Source organism: Vigna unguiculata, chromosome 1 (genome assembly GCF_037176805.1).
Source record: "Vigna unguiculata cultivar grain cowpea cultivar isolate G323 ecotype 2 chromosome 1, ASM3717680v1, whole genome shotgun sequence".
NCBI classification, from domain to species: domain Eukaryota; kingdom Viridiplantae; phylum Streptophyta; class Magnoliopsida; order Fabales; family Fabaceae; genus Vigna; species Vigna unguiculata.
The window spans coordinates 27,588,363-27,601,516 of record NC_140792.1 but is presented as its reverse complement, the minus strand read 5'-3'; the positions used below and the strand labels follow the sequence as shown (position 1 = coordinate 27,601,516).

At 28.5% G+C, this 13,154-nt stretch overlaps 1 protein-coding gene across 1 annotated transcript; it reads right to left on the bottom strand.

Annotated features, from left to right (window-relative positions):
• Positions 1–218: 218 nt before the first annotated feature.
• LOC114195203 (uncharacterized) lies at positions 219–1,433 on the bottom strand. Its single transcript, XM_028085599.2, has one exon. The coding sequence runs from the start codon at positions 1,192–1,194 to the stop codon at positions 499–501; it is 696 nt and encodes a 231-aa protein (XP_027941400.2). The 5' UTR covers positions 1,195–1,433; the 3' UTR covers positions 219–498.
• Between the last annotated feature and the right edge of the window lie 11,721 nt (positions 1,434–13,154).

Genomic DNA, 13,154 nt, shown 5'->3' with positions numbered 1-13,154 from the left:
ATGTAAACATTAAGACAAAGAAAATTTCTTTCTTGATGTATATACACTTGAAGAGAGAGATATAAAGGATATATAGGTTAAATGATTAATATAATGAAATAAAAAATTCAATTAGTATATTACGTATAGTTAAAATTTGAATTTGAAACGAAAAAACATGTAACTAAAATACAGCACGTAAGTTTTGTTGGTCCGTGGTTGTGGAAAAACACCCGAAAAAAACAAAAATAACGTAAAATGATGGTTATATTCATCATTTGGTCTCAGGTGCAAACTCACCCAACGTAACACTTTACATTACGCACTATGGAAGACAAACCCAGGTCTTAAATAACACTATTTCCCCCATTAACGATCGCAAAAGTCTCATTGCACGACCCAAATGAGAAAACAACAAAACAACACGCGCACACACGCACACGGATACAGACATAAACCCCACGAAACTAACTCTTCTAGTACACACCATGCATCATTATTGTTTCCTAGAATAAAGTCTCAGAAGAAGTAGGAGGAGCTCCCCAACTCAAAAACTTGAGACTCTGCACAAACATTCTCTGACACTGTTGACATTGCACCGAACATTGAACTAGCGTCCCAATAAAATCCATCACTCTGTTGTTCCATCTCGTAACCCATGGAACTTGTAATATCCGGTGGCAATGGAGGAAGCTCCACCGTGCTCCCACTGTTATCATTATCATTGTTATTATTGTAATAATTAATGTTATTATTGTTTGGGAAAAACGGTGGTTGGCTGAAGTGGGAAGCTGCTGCCACGTTGGCGGAGGCATTTTCATCGTAGGAGGAGGAACCGGAGGGGAACCCCAGGAGGGAAAACGGGTCCAGGGTCAGAACCGGGTCGGGTTGAGGGAGGGGTTGTTGGTCGGGGGAGATGATGGGGGTGAGGGATGAGCCGGGAGTGGTGTCGGCGTAGACGAAGTTGGTGCGCGCACGTGAGCCGCGCATGGCACGTGCGGCTCGGTCGTAGGCGAGTGCGGCCTCGTCGGCGGTGTCGAAGGTGCCCAGCCAGTGCCGCTCCTTGGTGGAAGGGTCGCGAATCTCCGCCGCGTACCGTCCCCACGGCCTCCGCCGCACGCCGAGGTACCTCCCGCCCCATGCCGTCTGGTGCGGCTCCGGTGCCGTTTGCTTCCTCTTCGTCTTTGACGATGACGACGTCGTTCGCGGGTTCATCGTGGAAGGTTGGTGAAAGAAACTGAACGAATGAAACGAAGCGTTTCAGTGTTTCGTTTTTTCTCTCTTTTTGGTAACGGTGGGTTTGTTTTGTTGTGGTCGAGTCTCTGGTTTAAATAAGACACACTCGGGGTGAGCGAATTCTCGTTTCTGCCCTCGCTTTCTTCTGTTTTCCCATCTTGCCCTTCCTTCTGTGAACCAGCAGTGTTAGCACGTGCTTTTTTTTTTTCTTTATGGAAGATGATCCATACGAGACTTTTAATTTATAAATTCCTAACCGAGTTTATATATATATATGTTGTAGTATAATAATAATTAATCTGATTAAAAAAAAAATTATGAAAATATTAACTAAAACTTTTGAAGCTTCTTGAAGCTTCATCGCTTTATCCACACATTCATAAGTAATAGCTTTCACAATCTGCCATACAGTGGTCTCATAATTGAGTAATCTAATGTATCGCTCAGAAAGGGCACAATGGGTGACAGAATCCTTCATTGACTCTTAAGGGGCTTCAAACATTCACAAAAAGTTCATTTTATTTATGTAAAATGCAGGTTAAATTAAACATTGGTAACTTTTAATGAAAATATTATTGAATTCTATTTTCTTTTTTAAATAATGATTGTCATTTGATTTTGATAAGAAAAACTATGTTTACAGAAATGAGTTTCAAATGATGGGAAGAAAAAGAAGGATGAAATAATAATGAATATGTTATTTTTAGGTGAGAAAAGAGAGTTATATATAATTAGTGGGTGGCATAATTAGAAATGGAAATGTCTAATGATAAGCATGTTCTCCTAGATACCCCATTTCATGATTATTCGTCCAATCAAATTAGTGTGGGTTTGTTTAGAAATAGAGAAAATAAAATTTAATATTGTGTAGGAATAAACCCATATAGTCCAAAGTTGGTGCATGTGAGGGTTTGAATGAAATTATGGGATAGTACATGAACGTGGAAGTTATCAAAAATAGAGGCTCTACACAATCTATTAAGATATAGAATCCACATAAAATTTAATCTATTAGTGTTTCTGATTATTGTTTATGAAGGCAAAGTTGATATGAATTGATGAGTTTGCACATTGTGACGATGATTACAGGTGGGAGGAGCTCCATGTCCTTTTTGATGATAAGCCTAGAAGCTAAGATCTTTTAAGAATAAATTACTTAGATTTATCATTAGTAATTATGTGGGTATGCTATGCTCAGCCAATTCATTCTTCATTTGGCTGCAAGATTAGGAAGCATGCTGCTTCTACTACCTTTTTTATTTTAATTTAAAATTCAGGAAAGAAATTGCAACTAATTTTTTTCATAAAAAAATTAGTATCATGATCAACTAATGTATGCAATTTTTTTTTAATTTAACAAAATATAAAATATAAAAAATATATATTTTAAGTTAGAAGGTAAATGTAAACAATAAATAAATTTAATAGGTATAAGTTTCTATATCTAGTTTAGATTTAGTGGAAGAAATACTTAAACCAAACAAACAAATTATAACCATGGGCTTTAAAGACAATAAAAAGATTAATATAATTAAAGTTATGGTTAATGTTATTAGTTAATGCTTATAAAGTAGAAAACAAAAAACTATTTTCGTCACAAAAGAAATGTACTCTACGAAAGAAAAAAATAACTTAATAAGCTATTTATATTGCATTATTAATATTTTTACATAGTACAGATGTCTACTTTAAAAAAAAAAACTAAATAACTAATATTCTAACATTAAATATATTACTAAAATATTAAAAATGAAATTTTGTAGATTAATGCACCAATATATTTAGTTCTTAAAAACATTTTTTTACGAAATGGGACAAACAAGATGTTATCATATACGTATTTTAAAATGTAAATATTTAAGAATCCTAAGACGATTAAAATGTAAATTAATAAGTTGTTCAAATAAACGCACACATCATATATATGTATATATACATAACATTATGATATAAGATTGGAAATTCTACTATTCACGCATATAAATAGAAATGAATATATACCAATAGTGTATTATATCAAAATTTAACTACTACAAATCACTGTAGAAAAAAAGCATGAATGATAACCTAAGGAAAAGCCATAATTTAGTCTAAAATAATTGTGAATAAAGTCTATCAACTTCCTTGCAATATATAAAAAATAAATAAAAAATAAACTCGGGCTATTATAATTTGTTTTATAATTGTTTTTACATTTTACAAATTATTTTAGCATGGAAATATAGGGCTCATTTATGATGTTTTAATATTTTTTTTAACGTATACAATTACCAATCATAATTACGCAGATAAATAAACAGTAATAGTCAGTTAGAAAATTGATCATTTAGTGGAATTAATTTACTAATGGCATTTATATTTCTTTTGAATGTTTCATTATTGTCATTCCTCACTTATTTCAGTTTTACTAATAAAATGTTGTTTTGCCATGATAATTTCATTGACAGTTACAAAAGTACTTACTCCATTAATCAGTTTTGTTAATTTCACTCTGATTTTTTTTTTCTAATTTGGATTTTTTTTGTAAGAATAAGGTGTTAAAGGGAAATTTTAGTAGTTGATAAGATTATTATAATTGTTCAAGTCTAACTCATATAATTAATATAAACTTTTATGATATAATAATAAGGTGTTTAAGGAATATCATTACTGACCCATGTGCAACCAATTTGAGCCATAAAGTCAATGATAAGCTCCACAGTCTTCCCTTCTTTTTATCAACAAATTAATTAAATGACACTTTTTAGTATAATCATATTTAATTGTTAATATTTCCTTCGATAATTTTGCCAAGTTTGGATTCTACCCTCAGTCCACATGCATATTAATATTTAAATTTGATTTAAAATGAATTAGTGAATGGGAAGAAAATTGAATGAGGCAAAGCTTTGTTGGGCAGCATGTGAAAAAAGAAAAACACATAGGGTTACCTTTCTTGAGGAAAACAATGGCTAGCTAATTCTTAATTATCAAAAAATTATAATTGCAACTCCACGTAGAGGGACTTTGACCAAATGTCTCATTACCTTACCTAACAAGGTTTGCTGAATTATGTCACTCCAAAAATTAAAAAATATCACTTACTATAATGGATGAAAAAAATGTCATATAATAGAAATTAAATTATTATTATTATTCTAGGTTTTCATTAATTGATAATAAATTAAAATTACATTAACACCATATTATTTTTAAATTATAGATTTTTATATACTATTTTTAAGGAATTAAGTAATAAATATACTTTGGAATATTATTTAAAATATGTTAATGTTGTTATGATATTAATAATAAATATTTCAAAGATTAAGTTTGAGTTGGAAGTGTCATTTTCTTATTTTTGTTGGACTCATGTTTCATTGATGTTGTATCTTTTTAGTGAATTCTTTTGAAAAATTCATCTGTGATATTAAAATTGATGGTTCATCTTGGTGGTGACTTAGAAGAGTACAATATGGATGAAGATTCCTAAATGTGAGGATTCATGTATTGACAAGTGTTTCAGGCATATGTATCCTATTGTTGGATAAGAGGTCATCATTAAGGTGCTCGTGGTTAGAAATGCTTCAGCTTGAGTGGTAGTGTACCAATGTGGAAGGGACTCATCTTGAGGGGGAGATTATTAGGAATCTAAATTTGAGTTTAAGTCTCATTGGGTATATATGAAAAATTTTAGCATCTTATAAGGTAGAAGACCCATAAATTTATTGACTTAAGGTTTTGGTTAGAAGTGGTGTCAATCCCTCATGTGGGGTGGGCTTAAGTCTCATTAGTGTTGTATCTTCCTAGTGATTCTCCCTCGAAAGACCAATTAGTGGTATTAAAGTCAACGGTTAGTGTTGGTGATGTTAGGAATCCAAGTGTGAGTTTAAGTCCCACATTTGCTAGAAATGAGAAAGTAGAACATTATATAAGAGTAAAGACCCATAAACCTATTGTCTTAAGGTTTTGGGTTGAGAGTGGTGTCAATGCCTTCTCAGACAAGTGCAGTATGATCCTTGTATCGAAAGTCTTCCTAATGGAGGTTAGATAAGTGTGTCCCATTTGATGAATAACGTACAAGTTAATGGGTACTTGTGGTAAGTTCGAGGGAAAAGTACTAATATGAAAGGACTTACATTTGGGGGGAATTGTTGGAAATTCAAGTGTGAGTTTAATTCCTACATTGAGTAAAGTTGAGATCCATCATATACCAATATTATTAAGGAGGAAATACTTAGTAATATAAATATTAAATTTCATATTTATATTGATTTTGAATATCATTTGATCTTAGTATGTAGTATTGGTATAGATCGATGCAATTACAATTACTATCATATGTTATACAATTGAAAATAATTACAACATTTATTTTTCAAAAGAATAAAATTTTTTATTTTGACCCTAATAATGGTCTTGACTCTTAAGTAATTTGTGATAATTTGTTGTACCAGAACTAACTCTCTCATTGAATTTTGAAGAAAGCGAAAGTTTGTCTTTGGAACTGCTTTTCTATTTTAAGAAATAATGTCAATATTTCGACCTCATATTTGTTGAGATAACATATCAATCATCATATTCAAGCTATTGTACTCGTGTTCAACATATTCTTGTTCATACTCTTGTATTCTATTTTCGATCTTAACTACATGATAATTATTAATTGCATATTTATGAGATTTCCATAACTTTGATATATTCTTCATTATGTGATTTCCATATCTTTGATATATTCTTCAAATCTTATGAGATTTTCACCTATTTGCAACATATAAACCAAATATTTATCTTTTTAAAAATTATCAAATTAAATCTTATTATCTAATAAAAGATACTACTCAAAATACCAATAATTATCATTTCTAAAATTAGCTATAAAATCTTAATCATGTAAATAGCCAAAATACTAATAAAAGATAAAGTATTTATCTTTTCTAAAATTATTTAATAAAATTTTCATTATTTAAAAAGAATAATAAAAATACCAATAAAAGATAAAATAAATAAAATAAAAACATGATAATGTCAATTTTATAACCAACACTAAGGTTATTCCAAATGAGCATTGTAAGACTATCACAAGTTGGAGTGGAAAGGTATTGGAGGAGAGAGTGGAAAAAAGAAAGGTTAAAAAAAATATAGAGAGTGAGAAAAATGAGAGTGATGAGGAAAACAATGAAAACATTGACAAAAGTAAGAAAGAAGAAAAACAAGTGAGAAGAGTGAGGAGAGAGTTGAGTAAGGAAGCCAATAAGAAAAATAGGAGGAGAAAAGCAAAGAGAAAGGTGTGAAAAAAAAACACTTCTATACCCATCAATTTCTTCAAAGAAAGACAAGGATAGTTTGTTCACTTTATGGATATTTTCAAGAAGTTGGAGATCAACATTAAATGCATGCTCCTGCAAGATTCATGAAAGACCTGCTCTTGTGTTTTATTCTCGATCTTAACTGCATGATAATTATTGATTGCATATTTTTGGGTATCTAATCATTGGACACGACATTAGAACCTATATTAGAATAGATAACTAATTGATTGTTCATCTAGACGTACATCGTTGGTCATTTCTTAACATCTGAACTTAAGGCTTAATACGAACTTTTAATAAGGAAAGGCCTATGATATTAGGGTTCTTATTAAAGTTTAGACTTGTCACTAAGACATTAGAGCTTGTTACATAGCGGTGTGAATGCTAGAGTCAGGAATTAGAAATATATTGTTAGTGTTTTCATATTGATTTAATGCATGAAATTCCAACTCATTGGAACCTTTATCATATGTTTTAATTTCATAAATTTAATTTGCTTTCTATAATTTTGAATTATTTTAAGAACAAAAATTAATACTTTTCATTATTTTAAAGTTCTTGGCCTTAATTAGTAAATAATCATAATTTTTCTAAACAACACGAGTCTTTGTGGAAAAACGATATCTGGACTTATCCACTTTAATACTTATATGATTTGATACAACTTGCCAATATTGTAACAATAAGACATCAATCATCAAATCCAAGGTATGTACGTTTTAAAACTCAAAACTTCTTCATAATCTTATTCTTAAAAAAAATGTCTTAGTTAAGAAAGGAATATATATGTAAATTATTCTTAAGATAAACTTTTAAGCGATATAAAACTAATAAATGTATAGAACAAGATACTAATTCAAGTCAACATTTATAACATACACACAGACACACACAGACACAGACACAGACATAGACACAGACACACAGACACACACACACAGACACAGACACAGACATAGACACAGACACAGATAAAGACAAACACACACACAGACACACACAGACACACACAGACACAGACACAGACACAGACACACAGACACACACACACGCACACACACACACACACATACACACACACACACAAGCACACACACAAACACACACACACACACACACGCACACGCACACACACACACATATACATATATATATATATATATAAAGAATAATCATAAATAAATTATTATGTGTTTACAACTTTTTATTTAAAGTTTTTAGTTAACTAAACCTGTCGTGTTTAATTAGCAAACTAAATCACCAAATATTTAGCATATGATTGTTCTATTTTAATGTGATTTGGGATATGACAAAAATTTTGGTACGTCAACTTTATTTAAAGCAACAATGGTATTCATTTAGGATTACTGAATCAAAAACAATGGTAGAGCAACTAACATGGACTCAAAATGCACTTATCACATAAAGGAGCTTTATGAGACCTTAGAACTGAAAGAAGGAATTGTAGTTCATCTAAGGAATAATAAATCTTGAAAGGTGTAAGGCCTAGGGTCAAGCAAATTGAAGATGTTTGACAATTGGGAGATATTGTTGCAAGATATGAGGTATGTTATAGAGCTAAAAAGAATCCTTTATCAATTAATACGCTTGATTTTATGGGTTTGACAATCAATACTCAACAAGGTACTATAAAGAATTTCAAGGGAGCTTCTATGGTTGCTAATGGGCGAAATAGATTGGTCTTCACATTTTAGATGTTTCAACAACAATTGCGCATGTGTTTAGCCAGTGATACAATGCAAGATAAGATAAGATTGTGGCATTTGAGGTTGGGGCACATTAGTGAAAGATGTTTGGTGGAGCTAGGTAAGCAAAACTTCCTAAGAGGTGATAGGTTAGGAGAGCTAAACTTGCTAGAAGAAAGGAATACTAGGTGTGGAGAAGTGAATATATAAGGGAGAACTAGTGGTGAAAGATTTTACACAAGTGGAGGGAGGGGATAAACTATAATGAAATCTTCTCACTTGTGATAAAACTTTATTCAATAAGGACATTAATGTCAATTGTTAAACAAAAAAATTTGATAAGGAAAAATTGGACGTTAAAAAAAATTTGTTGTAGAAGACTATCTACATGTGGTAACTTAAGGGGTTTTTTAGAGATGAAAGAAATGTGTATCTCTTGTGGAAATCATTGTGTGACTTGAAATATGGATCAATTGTCTTGTTGTGGAGGGTAGCTGGCCAAGTCTCAATCAAATCATGACACTTTGGTTGCTACAATCTTAAGAAGAAAGAGCTACACTTTAACTATTAATTATAACTTTTGACTTAATGGTAAACGCTCAATCCAACAATTGGTATCAAAGTCAAGGTCACAAGTTGATTCTCAATTAGACAATTGTTCAGAGAAAGATTAAATAATTATGTTCTAAACATAAACGCAATAATTAAATAATCATTCCCTAAAAGAATACACAACATTTTAAATTGTGTTGCATAAAACTATGAAATAACATGTTGGCTAAAAAGTGTGGTCTATTATTTTCTTCTAAGGCAATGGTTTTCAAAACTTTTATGGCCTTAGGAAAAAAAACCGTTGTCTTTGAGCAATGGTCATGACTGTATACTCCACGATTGGAAAACCGTGGTAAAATCGTTGCCTAAACTTAAGACTACAATTTTTTTACTTTAGGCAACATTTTTAAGTTGTTATTTAAACTACAAAATGGTGTAGTGATATGATAAAGAAGGGGAATATCATATATGAGATTATATGTAGTAGATCAAATATAATGCATGTTGTTTGTGTACTTAGTAAGTTCATGGTAGATCATGGATGTACTCATTGGAAGACTTTGAAATGGGTGTTGAGATATGTGAACGGACAATATCATCTGGATTAGTGTGTAAAAGGTTACCTATAACAAAAAAACTATAGAAAGGTTTGTAGATACAAACTATGGAGAGAATGTTGATACCAAACATTCAATTTTTGGGTGTATTTTTACACTCTTTGAAACTATAACTTGATGGGAAGTTAGTTTGCAATCAATGGTGACTTTGTCTATATCAAATCGATCACAAAAAAGGTAAAGAAGGCTATGTGGTTGAAAGTGATGAAAGAACAAAGTATTGTGCATGAATGTGTAACTATTCTTTGTTGTAATCAATGTGTCATACATCTAACTTATCATTAGATACACCATGAGAGAATAAAAAACATTGATATTAGGCTACACTTTGTGAAGGCCATTGTCGAGTTTAGGGAGAATAAAATTGTGAAAGTAGTTTCCATAAAAAATATTATATGTTTACAAAAGTCTTTACTAATATTGATATTTACATATTACTTGAAATATTTTTTAAGGACAATCGAATATGTATGGTTTTATTTTACTTATCTTAGTAATTTTTTTTGTTATTCTATTTCCTTGGTTATTTTTTTTTTGTTATTCTATTTTCTTGGTCCTATATTGATAACTCTATTATGTCTATATATGTTAGAGAAATTGAGTAATTCATTCCTTTATTTGAAGTAATTAGTTTTATTTTTTTATTCTTTAGTTTAATTTTTTTTCTTTTGTTAATCTAAAATTACTTTTTTTTATTAAGGCTTAAATTAATTTTCACGAACTTCTCAACTAGATATTTCACTTTTAAGCTTTATTGGGTTAGGAGACTACTCCTAGTCATATAGATCAGTCAAAATTTAAGAATTCCAAATATACATCATTATCTGTCCATGATACACATATTTAATCTTTTGAATAAAATAATTTTGAGTATTTTGAAGAGAAAACAAATTCAAATTAGTTTATGTATAATGATAAAAATTATGCTATGGAAAAATTAATATGTTTTTTACACACTAGCCTATAACAAATTACTTTTGCTTTTAAATATTCATAAAAATTATTTACATAAGCCTAATATTACACTACAACACTTTCCCCTTCTTCATTAGTTCACAACTCAAAATAACGATATTTTGAAATTTGTGACTTGATAACATCTCTTTAATATATCCAACTATACTTTTATCTTATAAAACCCTAATTAATAACAACTTAAAATTTACGGGGATCACACAATAATAGGAGAATCTGATCCACAATTTCAAGGAAAATATATATTCCATATCATTCAAAATAGCACCATCATTCACCAAATTATAGGTAAATATACTTTAGTAGTACTTTGAATGATATTCTTAATTCATCCATATATAAGAATGTTGCTTACAAGAGACTTTCATTTTTCATTAAAATGAATAGTGATATATAAGATTTGAATCAAAAGTAGAAGAGGATAAAGGGATTTGAAGGTGATTTCTATGTGACAAAATAAATTGTCTTTTAGGTCAAAGAAAGCAAGAAAGAGTTGAAGGAGACATGGATGAGAAATTTGAGTTAATTTTAATGGCACTTCTCGAGTTGATATATGGAAAGAATAAGTGACAGTTCCGTAGGGATTTGGACATGGCATTGATGTTGTTGATTATTTTAGGTTTGTGTCTCATAATGACCACTTTTGTCGTGTTCATTGGCTTGTAGTTGTGCGTGTCCAAAGGCATCTCTGTAATTGTCCCACATCCGCAAAATAAGATACTCCTGGTCAATGACTTCTCTTAAAATATTAGCTTCAACATTTTTCTTTCTATTATATTCATGTGTAAACATTGGAAAATTAAACTTTCATCATTATTCTCATTCTTCCTATTATACATAAACAATATTACTTTATTAGAATTGAATTATTAAATTAAAGTATGATACACGGTTTAAGAATTTTTTAAATATTTTATGAAGAATTCAACATGCTTTAAATCTCTTCTAAATTATATTTAACAACTTTTCATTTTCTCAACAATTTTTCCTATGGGATTCATCCTTTTTCATGTCCACATCTCTTTTTTTTTTTTTTACCTAACTTTTCTTTTTTAAATTACAATAATTATTTACCAATTTTACTTCTCAAGCATTTTTTTTTCAATTTAAATGTTTCTTTTATCATTTAATCTTTTCTAATTATATCAATTTTTTTAAACTAATAAAATAAGAATATATAATAAAAAGTTACTTACAAAATAAATAAAAATTATCTTGAATAAAATTATTAGAATTATTTATATTTATTTTTATAATTATAATTTATTTTTTATACTATTATATAAATCTATACTATTATATTCAACTATATATATATATATATATATATATATATATATATATATATATATATATATATTTATATTTATATTGGATTTTCTACATTTTTTTTCATTTTTACCTTTTAAATAAAAATTATTATTTTTAAATTTAATAATTACTTTATCAATTTTATCTTTTTAAGTAACTGTATTAAAAATTTAATCAGTTTTTTAATTGACAATTTTTTAATTTAACTTTTCCTTTAAATTAAAATACATATATACAATAAAATTATTAAAATTATTTGAATTTTACAATTTTTTATAAAAAATATTTTTCTCATTATTTTTACATAATGTGTACGAGTATAATTTTACACCAAATCAAGTGGAATAGAAAAGTTTGGATAAGACTGTCTTCGCTTTACAAATACTCTAATATTGATAAAGTGATTATATAATAATATTGAATAATGAAAGTATATTTTCTTCGTCACTAGTAAAATTTATGAAATTAAACTTGTAATTAAATTTTGTTCATATTCCCCTAATTTTAAAATAAGTATTCAATTTTGTTAATAAAATAACAACTACACTTGACCTTGATTTGAAAGCTACTCAATATTTCTAGTAAAATAATATTCACCTTTCTCATATTTTTGGCAAAGTAATATTTATTTATCTTATTTCATTTGAAAACATGGATTGACTAACATTTAATAAAACTAAAAATTAAAGTTTTGAATAGAAATAAAATAATTTCTCTGAAAAGTTGAATAATTTAAAAAATATTGTCCCTTAATTAGAAATTTTCTAATAAAACTATAATTTTGAGAAAATGTTTTGTTAATGAAAAAGTAAATAACTAGCTATAAAATGTATAATTAAATTATTAATTTATATTAAATATTTTAATTGCAATTAAAATTTGAGTATGAGTTTTATTTATTAATAACATAAGGTCTATTTTAAAATTAGGGTAAATAAGAATGTTATTTAAAAGAATTCTAGAAAGAACGAATACAATTTTTTTATAATTAAACCATTCAATTATATATATATATATATATATATATATATAATGTGTTTTAAAAATTTTCTATGGTTAATTAAACTTCAACTAATATATTATTTTTTAAATAAATTAAGGATGTGAATCATATTTAATTAAAAGTATAAAATTAATAGATATAGTTTTATTAAAAATATAACGAAGACAAATGTCTTTTAAAGACTAGAAAGAATCAAATTATTATTTTATTAAAAATTTAAGTAAAATAAATGCCTATCTTAAAGGTGAACTAATGGGACATTTAGTCTAAGTTCAAATAATTAAATTTAATTTCCCTAAATAAAATTGACTTGATATGTAATTAGTGATTAAAAAATTAATTTTACCCTAACTTTTTATATGTCCTAGTCTGTAAGAGTTGTTCATTAATCTCGTAAAAGGTGTACAAGGAATATAATTTGTATGATGGCCATATTTGAATGAAGGAAAAGACGAAATCACTAGATAGTTAGTGCTGTTCTTAT